The 25,738-nt window shown below is 43.4% G+C and overlaps 2 protein-coding genes across 2 annotated transcripts in view; both read left to right on the top strand.

Moving 5' to 3' along the window:
• The first annotated feature begins 5,523 nt into the window (after positions 1-5,523).
• The window catches only part of LOC118411880, a 32,415-nt gene continuing 12,200 nt past the window's right edge, over positions 5,524-25,738 (top strand). Inside the window, exons 1-2 of the mRNA XM_035814371.1 lie at positions 5,524-7,285; positions 7,621-7,880. Coding sequence (XP_035670264.1) covers positions 5,524-7,285; positions 7,621-7,880 — 2,022 coding nt within the window. The remainder of the gene's footprint in view (positions 7,286-7,620; positions 7,881-25,738) is intronic.
• On the top strand, positions 9,105-15,711 carry LOC118411394. The gene is made up of 8 exons (XM_035813658.1): positions 9,105-9,409; positions 10,211-10,464; positions 10,702-10,839; positions 10,991-11,156; positions 11,632-11,733; positions 12,055-12,162; positions 12,667-13,887; positions 14,358-15,711. The coding sequence occupies exons 1-8, from the start codon at positions 9,313-9,315 to the stop codon at positions 14,411-14,413; spliced, it is 2,142 nt and encodes a 713-aa protein (XP_035669551.1). The 5' UTR covers positions 9,105-9,312; the 3' UTR covers positions 14,414-15,711.

Here is a 25,738-nt window from a genome sequence, read left to right as displayed (position 1 = left end):
GCAAAAAAAGCTATTGCAACATTTTCTCATTATGTACATGAGACCCTAATTTGCATAACTTACGTACGCATGTTCAACTTAAGGCACATATTGCTGCCAAATGTCACAAGAATGGAGTTTTCGTCATTTAACACTATAATAACAATTTCTCATTAATTGTGTAAATCAGTTTGCATTGATATTTCTCTCTTTTCTACTTACATATGTCATGTTTAAGTGCCCTAGTAGTAATGAAATACTGTGGTTTGGTGCTCATTAATTATGCAAATTAGCCCCTTGTTTGCATTGATAGCCCTTATTTAGGGGAAGCATAACCGAAGTTATCTAAATATAAAAAAGTCACAAGGATCCGTCAACCCCTTCTTGAGTTATTTCTTTTCAAACGGATGGTGCAATTGCGCACGCGCGGACGAATTGCTGTGGAATTTTGGGAACTTTTGCCAATCGGATATATCCGTAACAGCTAGCCTAATATTTTTTCTCTTTTTGAGTTACATATGGCATTTTTTGAGCGTTATATAATGAAATGTAGTGTCTTTATTAACTGTCCTCATCAATTATGCAAAGTAACCCCTGATTTGTATGATTAGCACTTAATTATGTAAGGCAACTCTGAAGCTATCTACATTCCAAATATCATGAAGAGTTATTCCCTCTAAAGGGATGATGCGACTACACATGCCTGTTGAAAAATTCCCGACATGCCTGCGGAATTTTGGGAATTCTTGTCAAACGGACGCTCTCTGAATAGGCTAGCCTCTGTGGCATCGCTAAAATATATATCGTTCGTAGCTACCACCCAATACACTACAGACTCAATCCCTACAGGTATCTACCCTTTATATCGAGTAAAGGGCGGAGTTTCCGTTGTACTTATTAAGCTCAGCACTCCGCTCTAACTCAGCAGACCGTGTACAGATTGTTTCTACACGGTTCGCAAAGACCAGAAGAACGAAATAATGCTGCAAATATGCTAAAAGGTTGTCGCATGGGTCTGTCACATGAAGGTTTCATTCTGGAGAATATAATTCATTATTCAACTGTTCTAACGTGGGAAAAGATAGTCTACTACAAAAGTCAGTACATGTGTGCTATGTACAGGATACGTGGTACATAGTACGTTCAGGTACATTAGTAACAGTAGAAGTAGTATCCATTTTTGGTCAAACTACTGCTGGGTTCCCTGCGCTTTCATACGGCTCTGTCCAGTGGGCTCACCGCAGCTGTACCGCACACCTTGATGTCCTTACTAACACACTCCATCCACGACTTCCTCGGTCTACCACGACCCCAGTTGCCTGACGCTTTCAGTTTGCTGATGGTGTTGATGCAGTCACTAGATATTTCTACATGTCCAAACCAGCCGAGACGACGAGAATTCAATACATTGCATAATGAAATGAGTCCGATTTAGATATTATATGCGTTTCCTATAGTGTATGGATGACTGGGACTATTGTTTGTCTACCACAAGGTGATGATTCGCTCTGGATATATTTTATTTATTGTTAATTTGACAAAATTTGGAAGAAATAATGTGAAATTGAAACGAGCAGTAATGATTCATTTGGCAATATACTTGTCTAGGGGTAACATATCTTGCATACGAACATGCACGTATAAGCCTAGTATATAGTTCAACTCTTCATTCACTCTCTTTTTAAAGCACGTGCACAGAGGAAGCACTCAATAACAGTAGTACAAAAGTGTCACACCGCCCCTGCCGATTTTCCCTCCCCCAGGATCAAAACCTAACAGGCACAGATAAAGGATAAAAATACAAAAGTATATGAAACCACCCCTGCCGATGTTCCCTCCCCCAGGCTGAGCCGACACCAGTAAGCAGGGGGAAGCGGTTGGTAGACATGCTGCAGTATAACAGGAGTCGTCAGGAGCCGTACGACTGGTTAGTGCGGGTCCTGCGGGAGGAAGGACAGGACTTCCTGGCGGAGGAGATGGAGGAATGGGAGCGGCACTGGGAGCGGAAACTCGGCATCGGGGAACAGCAGGCGGCACAACCTGGTCAGCAAACCGCACAGAGGGAACATTTCACACAGCAAAGTCAAGGCAGGCACAACTAGGATCTTATGTTATTTTCTAGATATCAATACACAATATACTACTGATAGACAATATGTAATTTTTTTCATTCAATGTTGCAGTTGGAAATTACAGCGTTTGGGGGAAATTACATCATCATTTGACTAATTTTATCTCCCGGTACATTTTCTATCACATAAAAAAACATCAGGTCAATTATGTTGTGTTTTGAAAGAGAGGGCAAAGAGGTGTAGTAGTAATTTATCTTAGAAGTAAAAAAGCAGAGGCACTCAGTTCACAGTTTAAAAGTGTATTCACAGAAGAAGACACCACAGACATGCCATCTCTTGGGCACCCCTGCACCCCTCCTATGGAACAAATAGAAATTTCTATTTATGGTGTAGAGAAAATGTTGCAAGGCCTTAATCCATCCAAAGCATCCGGGCCAGACCAAATACCTCCTTGGTTCCTTAAAATGACAGCCAGTGAAATCGCACCTGTTTTAACTAACATTTTCCAACAATCGCTTGACACAGGAGAGATTCCTAAAGACTGGAGAGATGCAAATGTATGCGCCATTTTCAAAAAGGGAGATAGAGCGGTCCCCAGTAACTACAGACCAGTTTCACTTACCTGTATTTCCTGTAAACTACTTGAACACATTATCCATAGCCATATAATGAAACACTTAGAAGGCCACAATGTACTAACGGACTACCAGCATGGTTTCAGAGCAAAGCGATCCACAGAAACACAGCTTATTTTAACAGTACACGACATAGCTGGGGCACTGAACAACAAAAGACAAGTGGATCTAGCAATTCTTGATTTTACTAAAGCCTTTGACAAAGTCCCACATAGCAGACTGATATCAAAACTAGAGCATTATGGAATTCAAGGTACCACACTTAATTGGTTAAAGGCTTTCCTAACGAACAGAGAGCAAACTGTAGTGGTAGAAGGGAAGGCCTCAGCTCCAGTTAAAGTAGCGTCTGGAGTTCCGCAAGGAACTGTCCTGGGACCATTGCTCTTCCTCTTGTACATAAACGACTTGCCAGACCAGCTCGATTCAAGTGTGAGGTTGTTCGCAGATGACTGCCTGTTATATGTAGAGCTCTCTACAAAGGAAGATTCACTACTTCTCCAGAAAGATCTGAACACCCTGGAAGAGTGGCAAAGGAAATGGCTTATGCAGTTCAATCCGGATAAATGTTATATCATGCACATAACAAACAAACGAACCCCAAATGTATCCCCCTACCAGTTCTGTGGTCAGACATTAGCAACCACAAAAACCCACCCATACCTCGGTGTTACATTAACAACTGGACTGAAGTGGGGTGTCCATGTTAACAAAATAACAACCAAGGCTAAACAGACACTGGGAGTAATCAAACGCAACTTGTGGGCATGCCCAGCCAGGGTAAAATCACTTGCATACACGTCACTGGTAAGACCAAATCTTGAATATGCTGCAACAGTATGGGATCCGTATACAAAGAAAGACAAAGATAAACTGGAAAGGGTACAGAACCAAGCTGCCAGATTCTGTACAAACAACTACAGCAGAGATGCTAGTGTTACCAAAATGAAAACAGATCTGCAGTGGACATCACTTGAAGACAGGAGGAAAATGTCCAGACTTTGTATGATGTACAAAATGACCAATAAACTGGTGGACGTACCGACTGATAAGTATCTAACACCAGCTCAAAAACGAACTAGAAACAGTCATGCTTTCAAGTACCAGAGTTACCAACCTAGGATTGATGTGTTCAAAAATTCCTATTTCCCCAGAACTATTGTAGAGTGGAATATGTTATCACCAAGCAGAGTAGGGGCGTCTTCTCTGGATAGTTTCAGAGAACACTTGCATATAAACTCGGCACAAAAAGTTTGGAATATGAACTTTGGCTGATCATATTTCCGTTGTTTCTGCATCAATTTTAATGTGTTATATATCAATAGAAAGCGTGTGTGATTTCCTTTCATATGGTATCAAACTCAATATAATCATAAATTCGTGAAACGCACACAAGGGCTACTTACGTCAGTGGGTCGCGAAAAAAAAGTGCCCAAATTTCAATTTTTGTGTTCAACTCTGTATCATTCTGTTGGTATGGGTGTAGGTGTCAAGGATTCAACCTATCCATTTTTCATGTAATCTTTGGTATACAGAACATACAAGTTTATCTTTAACATTTGATAAGAGTATATGTGCCCTTTTGACTGCTGGATGACCAAATCGAAGTGTGGATGCGGCAAGGAGAATGTCACGCTGACTGTCGCACGGATACTGGAGCGTAACAGCGCGTAGGGCTTGGTGTGCTGTATGTATGGCTGCCACAGGAAAAACAAGGTTTAGTATCTTTCCAGACAAGACAACATCAATGCTGTGAGATACAGGGACACCATTCTCCATGCAGTCGCAATGCCTTACCCCTTCAATATGGGGTCGAATGATGACATTCTGTAAGATTACACCGCCCGTCCACGCACACATTCTGCAATGGTCCTTGCTCTGTGGACTGTGGACTGGCGTTGTAGTCTAAAACTTGCAGAATTGCATTTGGTCCCCCACAAATGCTGATGAGGTATAACATTGCGACTGCATGGAGAATGGTGTCCCTGTATCTCACAATATTGAGGTTGTCCTGTCTGGGAACATGCTAAACCTTGTTTTTCCTGTGGCAGCCATACATACAGCACACCAAGCCCTACGCGCTGTTACGCTCCAGTATCCGTGCGACAGTCAGCGTGACATTCTCCTTGCCGCATCCACACTTTGATTTGGTCATCCAGCAGTCAAAAGGGCACATATACTCTTATCAAATGTTAAAGATAAACTTGTATGTTCTGTATACCAAAGATTACATGAAAAATGGATAGGTTGAATCCTTGACACCTACACCCATACCAACAGAATGATACAGAGTTGAACACAAAAATTGAAATTTGGGCACTTTTTTTCGCGACCCACTGACGTAAGTAGCCCTTGTGTGCGTTTCACGAATTTATGATTATATTGAGTTTGATACCATATGAAAGGAAATCACACACGCTTTCTATTGATATATCACAAATTAAAATTGATGCAGAAACAGCGGAAATATGATCAGCCAAAGTTCATATTCCAAACTTTTTGTGCCGAGTTTAGATGTGCAAAAGTTAGGTGTGATGAGTCGTTCAGTGTAATATAACCAGCTGCTGCCGCGCCGCGTGCCTGCGAAGCTGGTGTGTTACGCCGAAGGGCGGTTATACCGGCTATATAGATACAGATACAGATACAGATACAGAAGTACTAGTAGCAAAAATTTGCTGTCTGCAGTACAAATGTACGCGAATAGTTTCATCAGGTGAGAATTACCATGTGAGCGGTGGTAGACGACTAGTCGGCAATGATAACTTTTTGGTGTGATAAATTGTAAATTAGTCGTGTAATGAAGTAATCTTACTTAATGTAACCGTTCTGATGTAGAAATGATGCGGAAACATCTACGTCATCCCGACGCGCATGCGCGCACACAGGCCACAACACCTTCCGAAGTCAAGTGTGTGATTCTGGGACAGACGGAGGCAGGGAAGACCAGTCTGCTCAACTGTATAATGAAGGGTCAAGGTCACGTGGAGACTGAAACTAACAGGACCATCGGTGTTGACGTCATCACTTACCATGACAACAAGAATAACGTCAAGTACGAGATGTACGACTTCGGAGGTCACCAGATCTACCACTACACGCACCGGTTCTTCCTGACACGTCAGGCCCTGCACATCCTCAATGTAGACCTGCCAGGATACAAGTCAGAAGAGTTCCAGGAACGAGTGGGAACGTGGCTAACATCCGTGACTTCCCACGTGTTCAACCCGCCTATCCTTGTTGTAGGAACCAAGGTCGACCTGTTCCCGCCAGACAAGGCCGAGGAGATGATAGCAGCAGCCTGTTCCTCCATCCAGAGAGACATCCAGGCCGCTGAGAGTAAAATACAAACCAAGCTAAACGAAGAGATCCAACTCTGTCAGAAGGCGGTGGATGCAGCGGACGGCGGATCAGACATATTCGGACCTTTCTACGGTCTCACAAGAGACAACATCTTGGCTAAGAAAGAGTCACTGGAGAAGTTACTTGACGGACGATCGAAAGGTCTGTTAAACGTACAGGTTATCCCAGTCAGCAGCAAGACGTTCCAGGGTATCGAAGCTCTGTGCGACAAGATGGCAGAAATGGTGAAGGACGAGCGATTGTTCCCTGCTGCCCGCCAAGAGCTGCCGACTTCCTGGACCAAACTGTCAGAAAACGTCAAGACTTCAGGACGGCCGTACCTTCATGTCAGGGATTGTCAGGACGTCGGAGCAGCTGCAGGGATGAAGGAGTCAGACGTCCTGAACGCGCTCAGCTATCTGCACGTGACCGGACAGATCCTGTTCTACAACCACATCAGGGGAATGGAAGATCTGGTCTTCCCGGACCCAACCATCATCCTCAAACTCTTCAAGCAGATCTTCAGGCATGACCAACCGGCATATCTGGACAGCAAAGCTGAGTCTCTCTCTGAACATACCAGAGCGCAGTTTGTTGAAGACAGGGCGTCCTTCCTGAAGACGGGCAGGGCAAGCGACAGTTTCATGAAGAACCTGCTTGGAGACAACATTGTCACCTTCAACAGTCTCCTTCCCCTGATGAAGCACTTCGGCCTGTGTTACTCAGGGTCGGTGATCTTTCCAACAGAGCTTCCTGCCGCCCAGCCTGACGAGGTGGCGCGCTGTTGGCCAGAGGTTGTGCCATCAGGCGGAGAGGAGATCTCTGTTACTATAGAGTACAGCCAAGAGCCTCCTCTGGGTCTACCGGAAACCATGGTCTCCCGTATCCTGTCCATGGAGCAGACCACACGCCGTCTCCTCACCAAGGACACAGTTGTCGTTCATGTTGGAGAGAACTCAGAAGACGTCATGTACCGCCATTTCCCTACAAGAGAAGAAATCCGGATCCGGGGAGAGCCGGAGAAGGCGTGGCGCCAGGCTCAGACGGTAGCGAAGGTGATGGAGGCTTGCTGGGACGAGTTTCCTGCCTTGTACTCCAGTAACAGTGTAGGGAGCGGAGAAACAACAAAGTCGCTCACTATAGAGGCTGTGAGGCGTCACGTGCCGGGTGACTTGTTGAGAATGTCGGAAGGAAACTGGGAACGGCCACTCGATATTCCTGACATCAGAACGCCGGATGACGCCATTGGCAAATATTTCATTGGTAAGTACGACAGGCGTCTTTATCTAGAGTAATCGAAGGAACATCGATTGTTTTTTTTTACGCTTGTAAGGAAAGTAGTACTTAGATATATACTACATAGTGGATACATAATAGATAAATTATGAACTCATCCAACGTAATTGTTTCTTTATCTTATTTTCAGCTCTATCTTCCCATTTAAATGTCCCTGAATCCTGAGCCCATTTATATTGTCCTTGAAAAATAACCCTGCTCACTCCTAATATTCTCAAGTGCTAGTGCTTCAAGTGTGCCCCAATGTGCCAACTCTTATGTAAGATGCATGACTGTTTTCGTCTTGATGTCCCTCTTTGCAGACAACCGGCTGTACCAGATCAGCAGGGCTGTTGGTGAGGAGAAGCAGCTGTGGACCCGGCTGGGACAGGAGCTGGGACTGAACAGGGGCGTGCTGGACAACATTAGAGGTAGAAATGACACCCAGCAGGCGTTCCAGATGCTGAAGGCGTGGCGCACCAAGGCCCCCCACGGACCGCTCCACTACCTGCCGCAGCTGGAGGAAACACTGCAGAACATGGGCAAACCGGACCTGGCTGCAGATGTACAGGGGGTGTATAAGGTGACTTATTTTATACAAGGGATATATAAGGTTAATCATCTTATACTTGATGCATGAAGTATAACATCTGTGGCAGATTACAGGATAGGAAAATTTCTCAAACAGGAATTTTTGTTTTTTTGCCAATTTCCGTATTTCCATAACTGACTGGACGATAGGGATTTATCTGAATGACGTTGTTAGGAATGATAATGTCACAGTCAGGAGTGACGTCACTGATAGCCATTCCCTTCGATGGAGCTCCATCGATATGTCGTATTTGAAATGTTTGTCTAGCCTATGGTCACGATGTCACACTTCTTATTTTGCTAATTAGACCTACATTTAATTAGTAATGTAATAACATGACTATTCACATATTTACATGTATGATTTTCTTGGACTTGGTACTGGATTCTCCAAATACGTACATAAATGATCAGCTTTACCGATATCCCATATATCCAGGAGTACCGCGATGCCTTGCCGTCACAAGAAATCACTCCTGAGATGATTGGGGATACACAGTGGTGAGTAGCTATTCTAACATGCTTCCATGATCAGGCAACCACCAGCAATGGCAATGATACGGTATCACTTTAAGACGTTAATACAGTGGTAATGTTATTATTGCAATATTACTCTTCTGTTTACATAACTAATTACAGCTATTCCAACAGACACATAAAACATAGGCTTCATCAGGTTTGGCGTTCACCGCAGTAGAGAGAACCATAGTCTGTTACATCTGTATGTCTGATGTGAACAAGCATCGTCCATGCTTTATTTCCTTTATTGATTCACAACATAACAGACATACACATAGTGGTAGCCTGAATGGCGTTGGAATGTACAACAAACATATAGCCTGCTCCGTCCGCATATATACATAAGAGCAATATAAAATTACACAAAATAGTACACAACCCTAACATTGAGTACCATCATTACCACCATCATTACAAGCTATTAAAGTGTCTATAGTCTTATTGTACAGCTTGATGGCTGTGTGCAAGAAAGAGTTCTGAAGTCTTTTAGTTCTAGCTGGGGGGAGGGAGAAAGTGCTTTTGTTTCTCAGTGATCGTCCCGTGGCAGTTGATCTGGAGGGTGGAACCATGTCGTGTAGGGGATGGTCAACATCCAACATTTGTCTGAAAAGTTTGACAGCTGCATCCTCGCGTCGCGACACCATATCATATGCCATACACTACTGCTAAGTTGGAACATACAGGTCTGACCTGGGCGTGGTGACGCCCTACCCGCTGTGTCACACCTGTATGTTTGAACACCTGGCTACAATACCTGTGTTTATCTCCTCAGGTCCCTCCGCCTGCCAGGTGAAGGGAAGTACCTGTGCAGCCGGACCGACCTGGGCGTGGTGACGCCCTACCCGCTGCACGTGACCTACAGGAGTGCGAACTGGTCCGACAACTGGCAGCAGGTGGGGGAATGGATGCCGGTGGGTCCGCTCTTCTCCATCCAGTGTGAGGACGTGGAGGGGCCGGTGGACATCCTACTGCCGCACGTGCTGCACCTGACGGAAGACAACGGTACGTTTCATAAACCATTTTTTATGGTTCAATTCAGTAGCGATTATTGCTGAACTGCGCGAAAAGCGGAATTGATCAGGTGGAGGCCGGCTGACAAAGCCTTTCGTTTGGTACGTTGGCGCTGCTGATCTGTGGTAAAGTAGAGAGATTGATACCATGTAAAGTTATTGCAATTATCTGTGAATTTCTTTTATTTGCCAGACCCTGACAAAGAGCGCATGAGAGTTCAGGTAAAAGCTGATCTGTTGCAAAGTACTGTCTACTATATTTGGAAGGAGAATGTAAAATTATTGCAGTTATCTGTGTATTCTTGTACTTTTTTATTTTTTTTTTACTTTTCTATAGGGCTTGAAAGCGTGTAACCACCTAGCGAACCTTTTTTTATTATATTTTCAATAAGTTACAGAAAAAAGACGAATCTCCCTTAGATATCTAACAGCCACATTGTATACATTGTTACAGATCACACCATATAAATATCATGTCATTATTTTCGTTATCCATTTTAGCTATCAAAGCATTACTTAATATCATTTTATCATCATATTGTAACACATTATATCATCAGACCATATTAACATAATATTAGATCATTGTATCCAGATAATATCATTTTATACATGTCACCTTTTCATATAAGTATTATAACATTACTCGCATGATCATTTTAGTATTATTATGTAAGTACATCGTTTTATCATGTTATTGTAACATATTAATCAAATATCATTATCATATCGTTTTTATATTATTTCATGATTATGTCTACATATTCAAAATCAAATCAAAAACACTTACTAGAACCTGACAAAGAGCGCATGAGAGTCGTTCATGTTTCTGGGAAAGACGCGAACCTCCTTCCTGTCTCTGAGGTGACCTCAACCCACATCGTGACCAGGTTCCAAAAGGGCAGTCTCTTCGGTCCTGTGGTGGAGAAACTTTACGGGAAGCTGTTCGCCAGGAACGGGCGTTGTGTGGTGTTTGCACCCATCAGCGTTACGTCAGAGTTTCAAATCCACGTCTACATCGCTTCTAACGCAGCCACTGCTCTCCAGGTAAGAGGCAATAGTGTGCCTTCGTTCCTGCCATGGTGGTTGACATCCTGCTAACGTTTTACGTCTTCCAGTATTTTGGAGTCTTAAAACTTTCACGGTAGCCGACAAATATGCTATTTCATGCAATTCAATCATGGCCTCCACAGGTTTTGATTTACTTTTCAGCACATAAACAACAATTAAAAAACAAATGATGACATGAAAAGAATACATTATGCTGTTCATCATTTCACACAGTGTTTGGAGTCGACTGAGGCCGATGATAAGTACGTTAAGTTGGACCAGGAGCAGTGCGTGCTGATGCCTGGACACGAGTATCATCTGGAAGTGTCTGTGTGGAACGGAGGTGGTGACAACCTGCTGACGAATCCTAAGGTAATGATGTATAACTTGAAGTGGGCTAGTTTGAACAATACACAAAACTTAGATGTGTAGAGCCAATATAAAGCCATTATCGGTCTAAATGTAAATGCATATTTTCCATATTTTAAAGTATGAATTGATAGCCAACTTTTAACTTCTTCAGCTTCTTACATTTTACGACGTCTTGGAAGCTGACAGAATCTACAAGAAGTTCAGAGTTGAAGTGGATGCCAAAAAATACAAGAAGATGAAAAAGTCTAACCTCAGGTTCCAAATGCAGCTGACGAGTGGTGACGGCAAGTCAGTTTGTGAGTTCATCACATCTAAAGGTTGGTAGGCAAACACCTTTATTTACACTCGGAGGGTTACACAGATAAAAACAAAAGACTCACAGGATCGGTTGCAGCTATGTCCCTCCTAACCAATTCACTGCACAAAATAGCTTGCTAGCTTGCTATGTATTGTGCGTTTTACGGTTTATTACAACAGAACACGCATACACTACACTGATTAGAATGTATCGGGCCCAAAGGTAAATTAAAGGAAGGAACTGAAGGTCTATTGTTATGCCTTTGGGAGGACAATGCAATGTTTTGGCGAATGCAGTGACACATTAACCCTAAACATGCATTTATAGAATGTATCAAATACCATATCAGTGGAAAATACATATTCCAAAATTTGTGTGCAAAGTTGTAGAACGTATGTCTTTAATAATATGCCAGAAGGGCAAATATATTTTCTTCTTTACTATCTTATCTTTACTTGACCATTGATATGTATAATCGATGATTCCTTTTCAAGGCCAACACCTTGAGCTGTCAGAATCCGACAGCAGTGAGAGTGACAGCGGGCTGTCGTCTGAGCCAGCTTCTGAGGGACAGGACCAGGCTGCTGTATCCACAGGTACTTATTCCAGAAAGACACAGTGATAGATTGATATTGTTCTTACCAAATCTGCCTTGCAACCATTGTCAACATCAAAGATGACTCACTGCCCAGTGTTACATTCAATAGCGTAAAAGCAACAATCGTGTATAGTTGGTCTGGACGCTGGAGTTGCTATTGTGAACTTTCGAAAAATTATCTTTGTATTATCCATGTGCAGAGACCAGATCTAGGTAACCCAAACATGCATATATCACAAAGTCAAGTACTGATCTGCAGAAAACATAGCTTATTACATCAATGTGCCAGTCTTTCCATTGACCCTGTAATATTATCTAGTACATAGACGGAACCCGAGAGACCACCAGAGAACTACCCGGTCGTCTGAGCACTGGAAGCAAAAGTCGAGCCGCTCCAGAGCTGCTGGTCGTGGACCACGGAAGAAAGGTGAGAACCTTTATGGTTTGATAATTCAGTAATCGTCATGTGGAATGGTACTTATTCTCTAATTATTTTCCTTAATTGAGAGTCCTTCCAGTTTTCTCTGAACAACGCATATATACTATAAACTCATGATAAATCTAAACTAGGTATAGCTGCTTGAATATACGTTCAAGGTCATTGAATGTGGTCTGCTGTTAAAATAACTAAAATGGAAATTCAATTGAAATCATATTTTGTTGGCTATTCAAGAGAAAACAAAGACGAATTGCATTTTCGTGTAATCTCTTCCGTCCACATCAGCTATCAAAACGCCACTAAATTTCATTATATTGGACAAAATTCTTGAAACGATTAACTTCACAGATATCATATACAGTAATAATCACTGATAGCATATATTAATCACTGCGTGTATATTATCCCCAATAATGCAATATCGAAGAACAAGTGCGTCATAAATCAGTTCGTTAACAATATTGTTTTTTCCTCTTTACGACTGTATTCCAGTGAAAGTCCTGTTGGTTAGTGACGAGTACTGCACATCAAAGGGCGGAATCTCCACCATCAATCTGAATGTCGCGCGCATGCTCACCGCCGCAGGTGCCGAGGTCTACGCTATCGTGTTGGAGGCAAGTCAACAAGATGAGAGGGATGCAGAACGAGACGGAGTTAGCCTCCTAAAGCCTCGTCTTGATCCCGACAGTAGCGCAAAGCCGTCCTTAGAGTGGCTGACTGTGTACCACAAACATCACTTTCCAGACATCCCATCAGATATCAGCTGCATTGTGGGCCATGTTGACGTCACAAGCAGGGCGGCTAGGAAGATCAAAGAGGAGCGATTTCCACACGCCAAGCTCGCCATGTTTGGTCACGTGGCGCCAGAGGAGACAGAGCTCTACAAGAGTGACGAGAAGGCCCTGGGTGTGGGGAGGAAGGAAGCCAGCATCCAGGACGACATTGGCAAGGCTGATGTCGTCTTCTCGGTAGGACCGCGCATTCACCGCCATTACGACAGGTTCCTCCGTCAGCGTCACGTGACTCACCACATCTTCCTACCAGAACCTTCAAAGGTGTTTAGTGAAGCAAATGTGAGCTTTGGAGAAGAAGATAAAGTCGAAAAGCCAGAGAGAGTGGTTCTGTCCATCGGCAGGGTGCGGAATGTGGAGATGCTGAAAGGTCACGACCTGGCCGCAGGATCCATAGACAAGGCGGCACAGCGGCTTGACAATCAGTACACACTGAGGCTGAGAGTCCGCGGCATCGATGAGAACGACTTCACAGATAGCAAGAGAATCCTGGAGGAGAAGCTGAGATCCGGCCGGGTCAAAGCCACCCTGCTCCCGTACGGCACTCAAGAGGAGATCCGCCGAGACATGGAGGCCTGTCACCTGGTCCTGATGCCGTCCCGGGCCGAACCGTTCGGACTGGTCGGCCTGGAGGCCATCGCGGCAGGAGTTCCCGTCCTCATCTCAGAGCAGTCAGGACTCGCGGAACTGGTGGCGCAACTGGCGAAGAAGTACCAGCCCAAGTTCCGTAACTGCATCGTCAAGATGACGGGAGACACCGCGACCGACGCTGATGCAGAGAAGTGGGCAGATTCTATTGAGGACTTCCTTACAAACGCCAGGTCAGAGTTCGCGGAAGCCCGCGCCTTCAGGGAGAAACTGCTGTTCTCCAAGTACTGGGAAGAGTCTCACAAGACGTTCCTACAGGCCTGTGGCATCACTGGTAAGAAAACATGGCTTCATCAGAGACCGATACTTTGTATGTATGGATGACCATATAATGTTTCAATTGACAGTAGAATATTTTTACAATCAATGTTTCAATTGACAGTAGAATATAATTTATTGTTTTATTCAGTCGGATGATAGTAATGATTTTGCCTATTGCATATTGACAATATCCAACGATCCATTACCTAGATATCTAGAAATTTAAACTGGTACTCCCGACTAAGTTTGCTGTTGGCGAGAAGCTTCCATACGGCATCTGCCATATTATTTCAACTCTAAAGGGTCAAAGAAATATAGTGAAAGCTTCTCCCCAGCAGCAAACTAATCGTATCAGGTTATGTTCTTAGATTCCTATGAAATCTCCATGGCAGTTTAATCTGCAGTTTAATCTACACCAACGTCTTTTACTCGATCCGTTGCCTTCCCTACTGATTTTGCCCATAATCTAAACACCCCGCACAGACGGCGGCAGTGCCCAAGCGGAGGGCGGAGGTGCTGAGGCTGATGACTCGGACTGAAGATCTGACGTCACCGGAGATCACTGACGTCATGTAACTGTAAATGCTGACGTCATGTAATTGTAAATACTGACGTTATGTAATTGTAGATACTGATGCTATGTAATTGTAAATATAATGCCTTGTAATGCAGTTGGCTCCCATCTCCGACACTATGCTAGCGCTCTAGATCTCGTCACCGGAGATCACTGACGTCATGTAATTGTAGATACTGACGTCATGTAATTGTAGATACTGACGTCATGTAAGTGTAAATACTAATGCCATGTAATGTAGTAGGCTCCCATCTCTGACACTATGCTGGCGCTCTGCGCGACTTTCAGAACAATGGTGAGAGTTTATGACCAGAATCAGCAGCAGTAATGACGCTGCTGTTTAATTCTACAGGTTAATTTGAAACAATGGACAATGCAGTTATAAAGGACGTACAGTCAAACCTGTATTAGCGGCCACCTTTGCATAGCAGATACCTGGCCAGAGTGGCCACTTTTTGTCGGTCCTTTGGATTGGTAATGATTAAGAAATAGGCTTAGCGGCCACCTGTCCAACGCGGCCACGGCTACACGATTTCCGGTCCCGTTGATACAGAAACACTGCCTATTGCAACCATGACAGTGTCATTTTGGCGGTTGCAGTGGGTCTGCAAGCCTTGAGCACTAAAGTGCAAGTCTTTGTGGGTGAATTTACCGATCGAGACAATGTTACTTGGTGAGAAAGATTAGTGGGAACTGAAATCATGTGTAGCTTGCACATGGTCAATTGGTCAACATTTTCTCTAGTTGCCACCTGTCTATAATGGCCACATTTCTCCAGTCCCTTGGGTGACCGCTATAGACAGGTTTGACTGTACTTAACAATGCACTTATAATGGACACAAGGAATTAACATGTTGCTGTGGGCATCTAATCTGTATGATGATTATGCTTGTATGTTTTCACAATGATATTTGCATGTTGCGGAAGAAAGCTTTCGATAAGGAACAAATGTTTTGTCACCAAGAGTCTTTTTACCTTTCATTTGCTGATCATAGAAATGCTTTAACAACTTGCCAGCTCATGCAAAAACAATATGGAAACCATTTCTGTAAGTCATGTATCAATTTTGTACTGTAAGCCATTAATATGTAGGCTCATAACACCACCAACAGTCCCACAAGTGTTTTGATAAAAGCCTATAGGTATAACGTTACCACATGCTAATACATCGGTATATAAATGGCAACCAATTGCCTGCAAAGCTGTTTGATACAACCCAAATATTTGTCATGCGAGTTGTGGATCTGAGTAATGCCTAAACTCTCTAAACGCTTGACCAAATGTTAAACTCAGGCTAATTTGTGTGTGATCGCCGTTTTTGTGTATTCTCTGCCTTTGCTCGGATAAGTGAGAGAACAGGACTCCATTCGAACTTTTAAAAAACGGTGTGTGGTAATTCACTGCAGCTGGAAATGTTTGAAAGTTGGCAAAGAGTCTTTGCATGAAATATAACCTAACTTGCCTTCTTCTTCTGCTCGTGTCATCACTTCACTCTTCCGCTCCAGAACTCCACACGCCCTTCCTAACTAATGCCGAACAATTGCTGAAACTTCTCAATTTATTGACGAAAGACATTCCTCAATGTTATTTGTGCTCAGGATTGAAGACCGCCAATGATAAAAAATAAACACAGATCAAATTGTCAACGGCAACCGGTCGTTGAAATTTTGATCCTTGTAACGTTATACCTTTGTGTTGGAAGAAAGTTCATCATGATTGTACTATGATTACTAACGTTACCAACACACACATATGCTTCCATGATGATTTGTAACAACACAGCGGTTACGTCAGACTGGCTAAACAACCTGCCGGTAAAAACGTGAATCTATGGATTCCTCAAACCCAGCCAGTAACCATGACACTTATATTTCGATAACAGGAAGGGTTTATGTCAGCTGCATCACAGAATGAGGCACAGAATGGGCATTTGCCGTTGCCATGGCTACCGGATACACGGAGAGAATCCTGGACAAACCTGTTTGTTTTCAGTGATAGAAGAGATCACACAAAACACCAGGTATAAATAGTAAATATTGCTGATAACTTGGTTTACTTCGCGTAGGAAAATTGAAAAAAAAAACGGTCACATTGTTTATAAATCATAACTTGAATGCACATTCTGCGATATCTCATCTGCCCACCCGTATCTAACGTTGGGAGTCATATTATAAACTCTAAATCTGTGTGACGAGAAGAGATATCAGTACTCACCCACCTGACTGCATCACTCCTCCAAACCCTCTCTAACAAAGTTACTTGCCGAGCACGATTTAATCAAACAAATCATAGAAATTCACAGCAAATAAACAACAACGCCAAACAGTTACAACGTACATCCGGGGTTTTCGCAACTTGGCTGAAGATCTCGTACCGACGTTCCTGGTAATAAACACAGACGTGGTGAAGCCTGTCGCTGTCAGGGAGATTTTCTGCTCGTTTCACACCCAGTCGGCAAAAATCAGAACATTTTCAGACACCAGACGGGATCTATTTCAGCAGCATCGCAGTATTATCCATAGAGATAAGAAATATTATCCATAGAGATAAGAAAATGCCCTATCTTATGATCAAGAGGACGTCGTTTTCTACCAGGTGAGTTTTTAATAAGAAGCCATTGAAATCCACACCATTTTCTTGCTTCCTGAAGCACGTCTCATATGGTAGTTTTTATGTGTCATGGCCCTGCTTCCTAAATAATCTTATTGCTAATGATAAACTTGAAAAAACGCACAACAAAGAATCAAAACGTGCCTTTGACTAAATTAACAAACTTTTGAAAAATGCCACGTTTAGGAGAAGCATCATTTTAATGTGAATACATATACTCATTATTGTCCTGCTAATATATAAACCTTTCTGAAAATGGCAACATTTGCCACAAACTTTCATCAGTTCTGTTAAAAAATCTGCACACTTAAAAGCATGGAGAAAGTTGAAAGCTCAAAAATCGGAATTTGGCCATGATTGTACCATCCGGAGACTCCAAGGTGGTACCATGGTCGCCTATGTGAATACAGTGTTCTTTTATACGGTAACAGTAAGTTATGATATGCATTAATTACCTTAATCTAACATGTTATTTCTAGGAAATATTCAGGTGAAAGCATCAAAGCACACAGGGTAGTGACAAAATGCAGAACTGTTGATAAAAAATAAAAGAGCCACAGATTTTGAGTAACTATTCTGATGCGTTTCTTGTTCTTTAATTGCATTGTTTATCTCATGAAATCATCAATTTTTCATCAACACAATTCTCACTACCAGTAAAGGTATCAAATTAATAAATGTGTTCTGTTGTCGTCCCAGTTTCAACGGAACATCCCCAGTATCATCTGCAGTTTGCTGTGCTCCGTACACATCTCCGCATGCCAGCATTAACGACTGAAGACAGCCGTTCGGGCCTACCATTAAAGCTACAAGGGTTGCGGCAACAAAAGAACGCCCCGCAATTCTGGCAGGTTGACCCATGCCCAAGGTAACCACCAGGTGTGACGTCACGGAACAAAGGTGGGGCCGCTGACGGCGCGACAGGTGTTTACCAATGGCGTGCACAGGGACGAACCAAGTGTGGCATATAGGAAGGTGTTTTCTGTGCAACAGATTTCAAACAGCCTTGACAAAAACAACGTTATGTTAAGATTGACGTTAATGAGTTGTCAGAACATTAGTTTACCTTACAGTGCAATATAGGGGTGTTGATTACACGCCGTTACAAACGCACACCCCTTTCGGTTTAATGACACTGTCCTCATCTTACTTCCTTGTCAGTGGTTTTATCGCTAATCCAAACCACAGAAGGACCTCTATATGGACAATTATGGAGAAGTAGGAAACTAAAAAGAAAAGGTAGGGCAGAGTGGTAGATTTTTCAAGACTTCTGGTCCATCTGAGTGTAACAGTCTAATTGTATGTTAAGGCTTTAGACAAATAATGCGGAAGTGAGCAGAATAGATTCTTCTCGGCCACGAGCGTATCTTTAGGTGAATCTTAATCCTTATAGATCTATCCGGGGGGTTTGGAGACGTATTTAACGACTTAACAACGTTCTTTAGCAAGCTAAACTTGTTAGTAATATTGAGGTATGCTTGGCCGGCTCTATGTCCCGTTCATGGCCAGGTAAGTAGCGCCTCTGTGTTAACCTTTGGACATTTTTCTAATAGCTTGTCGGCAGCTGTACTCCGGGATGGATTGATGATATGATTATAGAATGTTCTTTTCCGAAGACAGATCCGTAATCACACAAGTACAAACATTGTTTACAGGTGAAGTCAACAATACTCATCGAATGAGTAGAAATGTGACAGAACTTTCCTCGTGACGAAGCTCTATCGTAGTGAGCAATTTACACTTAAGTACTTCACCTTTGACCCTACATGGCACTACTTTTTGGGGAAAAGAAAATGACATCCATAACGGTCCTGTTTACCTGTCCCTCCAGTATAACTCCACAGTCTGGAATGTCGTCTGTCCGTCTCGTCAGATCGGCAGTCTGAAATTCCTGTTCTGGCACCATCACTTATATGACGTCATCTGTCAATCACTATGGACACAGGTGAGTTATTGGTGAGATAATCCCTGGTCAGGTGCGATAACCACCGAATAAACCACCGAGTGAGCGTAGCACCGAGGATAAGGCGGGGCATTAACGTTATTATCATATAGCCTACACAAACTGACCCATTTAAGCAACAAATTCCTTTGTAATACATACATCCTTTATTCAAGACTTCCAAGGCTTGACATAATGACCAATTCCCTTCTGCTGGGACACGTGTGCTGCTATTTAATCCTAAGTTATAGTTGTACATATTCAATAAATTTGAAGGAATGTGAACAGTAATAATGTTTGGATCAAGGTCGGTTTCAAGGCTTTAAATACTAACAAAGATGTTGATTCATTATGTAGTACAAAGCATTCCTTTCTGCTGGGACAAGTGTGTTGCTAATTAATCCTAAGTTATAGTTGTACATATTCAATAAATTTGAAGGAATGTGAACAGTAATAATGTTTGGATCAAGGTCGGTTTCAAGGCTTTAAATACTAACAAAGATGTTGATTCATAATGTTACTTGTTAAATGCAACTGGACCATCACAAGAGACTTGGTCCCCATGTAACTCTAACATGGACTTCACACTGTACAAAGCATTCCTTTCTGCTGACACCAGTGTCGATGCAAATCGACACCGGTGCCAGTGTCGATTCATTCTGACCAATCAGGGGAGCGATACCCACCTGCCTGGCCTGAATCTACGTGTTACGGCGTCATAACCAACGTGGAACGGGGCCTTCTGATTGGTCCGCGGCGCCTGGCTATATGATAATGGATTTTATCTTCCAGTGCTGATAGTCTTCAAACTTATTATATAGCTTTAGGTCCGAGCTTACACTGGGCCTGTCATTGACAAGCTTTTACATTGTGGCATTGATTATGTCTTGATTTCACCATTAATGACTAATATATCAGCATATTATAAATACCGGTAAATGAGATTTCAACATTGTATCCATTTTCCCTCAGGATGAGCCTTTATATTGTGCAATTTTACTTTCACTTTTGCAAATTCCTGCAGGCTGGTTTAGGAGGGCCCCCAAGGGGGGGTACCGACAACGCTCTACGCTAAATTCGGGAGGGCCGGCTACGTAATACGCTAAATTATGGACACTTAATTACGCTCTACGCTAAATTACGAAATTTCATAATGCATTATGCAAATTTTTATTGTCTTTTGGCTGAACTCCGCCAACGGCAGAACATGTGAAGATGAGATCTAAACAAAACTGATAATTCTATCAATAAGATTAAAACTTAACTTCTAAAGACGTCTTGCTGGCCAAAGGCGGCGACAGCAAATTTCTCATGTGACGTAATCTTCAGCACTTGTAGCACCGAAAGCGGAGGCGCGACAATCCTAGGCCGTCCGGGGGCATGCTCCCCCGGGAATATTGTGAAATCCTGACCCTCTGAAACGCCATTTTATGCATTTTGAAGGGCAAATTTTGCTCACAGACTAAGCTAAGTTAAATAGCATCCAATTAGAAATTCACATGGTTTTAGCTTTAAGCTGGGCAACGCCCCCAAACATCATTTTCAGATTTCCAGTGCCGAAAGCACGAACAGTCGAACTGTCGCAAGGTAGGTACGGGAAAATTTGGAAATTTTTACCCTCTGAAACACCATTTCCTGCATTTTGAGGGGCAAATTTTGCTTTCAATGTAATGACATTTCTGTCAGAGAAACGTCTTTGAGGGCGACGAGCGCCGGAGAGTCGTGAGCGCCGGAGTCGCAAGCCTTGGCAAGGGCCGCCCGGCGCCCGGAGAAAAATTGAAATCTCGACCCTCTGAAATGCCATTTCCTGCATTTAAGGGGCAAATTTTGCTTGTTAACTAAGCTAGGGTCGGTAAAAAGATTTCTACTAGTTGGGGGACGACGCTCCCGCAACATATTTTCACCATGTCCAGTGCCGAAGTGTTGAGCCATAGCAAGGAATGTCCGGCGAAATTTTGAAATCTGGACTCTTTGAAACGCAATTTCCAGCATTTTCGCGGGTAAAATTTGCCGGTAGACTAGTTAAGTTTAATGAAACTTTGATTACGCTTGACGAAAAATTAATATGAATTACGTTTTACGGTAAAATCCGGTTAGCTTCTACGTAATACGTTAAATCAAAGGGGCCAATATCGCTCGACGCAAAATGCACCGATTACGCTCTACGTTGAATTCGAACGGTCCCGCTACGGAGTACGTAGAATTAAAACCGCCGATTACGCTCTACGGAAAAGGGCTTTGGGGCCCCCGTTTAGGTACTTTTACTTATATTAGTAGCTTACATATAGGTACTAGGATTGGTTAGGTTAACTTTTAAACAATATTGTCTGGCCTAGTTTCTATACGCACGGCACATTCTTAACAATGATATGATATGATATAGATATTCGCACTTTTGAAATATGCTTGAATCAAACATATTGCCATTGTGATGCTGTTGTTCCCTACCAGGCCCACGTGTTGTCCTCCTGCACGCAGCAGAGGATGGGGAGTTCGTCAGGAGGCTGGTGGAGAAGCTGATGGGTCAGTACGAGCCTTACAGTCTACCCCAGACAGACATCTCCTGTCAGCAGGTCACAGGCACTCCTGGTGACGTCAGCCGCGCACAGCTCACGTCCACACTGACCCTCGGCAGCGTGAAACTTGTCGTGCCCGTGATCAGCAGACACCTGCTTGCTGACCAGTCCTCGCTCACGGTCGGACTGGAAACTGCCGTGAGGAACAACAAGCCTCGATACGTCATTTGGCTGGACCAGAACAAGGATGACTTCCGTGAGTTCGGCACGTTAGTCAGCCGGCAGTACCCAACCCTGGAGGCGCCGGCCAGGCGGGTCCAGCGGGACAGGGTTGAGGAGACGATGCCCAGCAGAGGTGTTAGCAGTGAGATGAGAGGCATCGTCTGGGATGTGCGTGACGCGCTCTGCAGACAAGCAGGTGAGGGTGGACATATCATGGCTGTTACATAATGCAATCAGCGGACTGTGATGTAATTAAGTCATTTTCATCTGATAGTCAAGTCAAGTTTTATTGCGCAACATTTGTAAAACGGGTACAATGTAAGGCGAACATAGGTAAATTGTATAAGACATGGTAGAATTAAACTAAAAACATAACAATAGATGTAGATTTAGGGATGTGAAATACTCAAAGAAACACAGTGTACAATGTGAAACAAATCCAGAATTTTTGAACAGGCTACTTGCTTATAACATAAATCTAGTACATACTACACTCATATGAACACCCATTGTGAAAAACCATTGTGATGTCTTTGCTTAAATATGTGGACAGCTTTTTAACCGAAATGCAATTTGCAGTCTCTTTTTTGCACTGATTGAAGGCTTACAACATAATAATAGCTGCTCCTGTAGAATAGATGCTACGTTTGTTTCGTTTGAAGAACTTGTAGTATTGTCGTGTATGTATTTTATTGTAGTAATTAATGATAGACATTCAGATATTTTGTGAATTAACACGGTGTCCCTAACATACATGTAGACCGACCCCGTTAGACTGACGTTTGCCGTTTGTCTGTCCATCTCCACAGGTGAACTGAGGTCCCCGTGCCGGCAGGCCTTGGTCAACACTCGTGTGTTCCTGGCTGACAACATGAACCTCCCAGCTGTTCTCACACGGCTGGAACAGGAGAACCAGCTGAGTCCGGCTGAGGTCCGGGATATCCAGGTACGGTAAACGGTGGAAGCGACAATTGTCAGAGTTTGGATAACAAAATCACTGATACATGTACTTCACATTCTTTAAGTGTTATTGGCTTTCAATATGCGGGTCCTAATTTGTATTTAACAAAATTTCACACACGGCAGCACACACTTCTGACGAAAGAAAACTCTGAATAAGTTTTGTTTCGGAGGTTCCCAACACACAACACCATATGTTATGATATGTTTCTACCATTACCATATCAAGTAAACGCCAAGACTTCCATTATTAGCCCCCAAACGTGTGCCGATTGTACTGGTATGACACGTGCGTACAGATCCGTCTCCTCTTCCATAGAGGTGAGAGTCATAATAAGTTGTATTTATCTATATTGAAGTTAGGTTTACAAAAGGAGTCCCTGTTAATGAATCATGTTGTATTAAACGTCATACCTGTCTACTCCTGTCTCTCGAGCTCGCTACACAGTCCATACCTCCCATTAGTAAAGTTTGTATTGGCTTTCGACACGCCCGTCAATGTCCTTCTCTATTCACATAATGGCCACCACGTGAGCTGCAGCCGCTTGGGAAACAACGAAAATATGTCTTTCGGAGCCGCCACCCGATACACCACAGACGTGCCTACAGGTGTCTACCCTTTATATCGAGTAAAGGGTGGATTTACTTTAGTGACCCATACCGGTGTACTTAGACCGCTATAAACCAGCAGACCTTGTGCAGCTTGTTTTTACACGGTTCACGAAGACCAGAAGAACGAAAAAATGAAAGTTGCCGCATGGGTCTGTTACATGAAGGTTTCATTCTTGATAATATAATCAATCATTCAACTTACATGTTCTAACAACGTGGGAAAAGATAGTCTAGATCAGTCTAATACAAAATGCAAGGTACATTACATTGTGAAATGATTAGAAAGAATGCGTGTTACCTACTGTATTGATGGCGGGGGTTATTGTATTAATTGTCTACCACAAGGTAATGATTCGCACTGGATATTTTTTATTTATTGTTTATTTGATAAAATTTAAAAGAAATAGTGTGATATTGAGAAATGAAATTGCAACCAGCAGCAATGATTGGCAATATACTTGTCTAGGAGTAACATATCTTGCATGGGAACATGCATGTATAAGCCTATCTCGTTCAATTCACTCTCTGTTAAAACGCTGACAACCACGTGCACAGAGGAAGTACTCAATAATAGTACTTAGTACAAAAGTATCTACTAACAGTTGTTGCTGTGAGCTCACACCGCCATGCTGATGTTCCCTCCCCACAGGATTAAAACCTAACAGGCACAGACAAAGGATAAAAATACAAAAGTATATGAAACCACCCTGTCGATGTCCCCTCCCCCAGGCGGAGCCGACACCAGTAAGCAGGGGGGAGCGGTTGGTAATGATGCTGCAGGACAGGAGGCGTCAGGAGCCGTACGACTGGTTAGTGCGGGTCCTGCGGGAGGAAGGACAGGACTTCCTGGCGGAGGAGATGGAGGAACATGAGCGGTACATTGAGCGGCTCCGCGGCATCGGGGAACAGCAGGCGGCACAACCTGGTCAGCAAACTGCACAAAGGGAACATTTCACACAGCAAGGTCAAGGTAGGCACAACTAGGATCTTATGTTTTTTTCTAGATATCAAAACACAACATGCTACTGATAGACAGTATGTTATTTTTGTAGTTCCCATCCATGTATGAATTAGGCTATGTACTGTAAATCCATTTAATGTTGCGGTTGGAAATTAAACTCGTTTGGGGGAAATCAAATCATCATTTGACTAATCTCATTTCCCGCTACATTTTTGTCACATATAAAAATCGGGCCAATTACATTGTGATTTGAAAGAGGGGAAGCAGTGATTTATATTAGAAGTAACAACCAATTTTATGTACGACGTCTGTGTGCTATCTGCAGTACGCGAATTGTTTCATCAGGTGGAAATTGCCATGTGAGAGGTGATAGATGGCCACCTAACGGTGAACGTCGGCAGTTTGGTGAAATTAGTTAGAAATTAGTTATTCAACGTCGGCAGTTATAATTTTTTGGTGTGATAAATTAGTGATGTAATATAGTAATCATACTTTATGTAACCGTACTGCTGTAGATATGATGCAGAAACACCTACGTTATCCCGACGCGCGTGCGCACACACACACCACAACACCCTTCGAAGTCAAGTGTGTGATTCTGGGACAGACGGAGGCAGGGAAGACCAGTCTGCTCAACTGTATGATGAAGGGTCAAGGTCATGTGGAGACTGAAACTAACAGAACCATCGGTGTTGACGTCATCACTTACCATGACGCCAAGAATAACGTCAAGTACGAGATGTACGACTTCGGAGGTCACCAGATCTACCACTACACGCACCGGTTCTTCCTGACACGTCAGGCCCTGCACATCCTCAATGTAGACCTGCCAGGATACAAGTCAGAAGAGTTCCAGGAACGAGTGGGAACGTGGCTAACATCCGTGACTTCCCACGTGTTCAACCCGGCTATCCTTGTTGTAGGAACCAAAGTCGACCTGTTCCCGGCATACAAGGCCGAGGAGATGATAGCAGCAGCTTGTTCCTCCATCCAGAGAGACATCCAGGCCGCTGAGAGTAAAATACAAACCAAGCTGAACGAAGAGATTCAACTCTGTCAGAAGGCGGTGGATGCAGCGGACGGCAAATCAGACATGACCGAACCTTTCTACGGTCTCACAAGGGACGACATCTTGGCCAAGAAAGAGTCACTGGAGAAGTTACTAGACGGAAGACCCAAAGGTCTGTTAAACGTACAGGTTATCCCGGTCAGCAGCAAGACGTTCCAGGGTATCGAAGCCCTGTGTGACAAGATGGCAGAAATGGTGAAGGACGAGCGATCGTTCCCTGCTGCCCGCCAAGAGCTGCCGACTTCCTGGACGAAACTGTCAGAAAACATCAAGACTTCAGGACGGCCGTACCTTCATGTCAGGGATTGTCAGGACGTCGGAGCAGCTGTAGGGATGACTGAGTCAGACGTCCTGAACGCGCTCAGATATCTGCACGTGACTGGACAGATCCTGTTCTA

Source organism: Branchiostoma floridae, chromosome 3 (assembly GCF_000003815.2).
Source record: "Branchiostoma floridae strain S238N-H82 chromosome 3, Bfl_VNyyK, whole genome shotgun sequence".
Lineage (NCBI taxonomy): Eukaryota > Metazoa > Chordata > Leptocardii > Amphioxiformes > Branchiostomatidae > Branchiostoma > Branchiostoma floridae.
Note: the sequence above shows the minus strand (reverse complement) of the source record. Positions and strands in the feature narration are given on the sequence as shown.

What these genes read in the sequence shown, in the direction of transcription:
- LOC118411394 (XM_035813658.1), top strand. Translation starts at nt 9,313, where the DNA reads ATGCCGGTGGGTCCGCTCTTCTCCATCCAGTGTGAGGACGTGGAGGGG. An exon ending in TGAGTTCATCACATCTAAAG is followed by an intron (nt 11,157 to 11,631) that starts GTTGGTAGGCAA and finishes TTCCTTTTCAAG; the next exon opens with GCCAACACCTTGAGCTGTCA. An exon ending in ACAGGCCTGTGGCATCACTG is followed by an intron (nt 13,888 to 14,357) that starts GTAAGAAAACAT and finishes CACCCCGCACAG; the next exon opens with ACGGCGGCAGTGCCCAAGCG.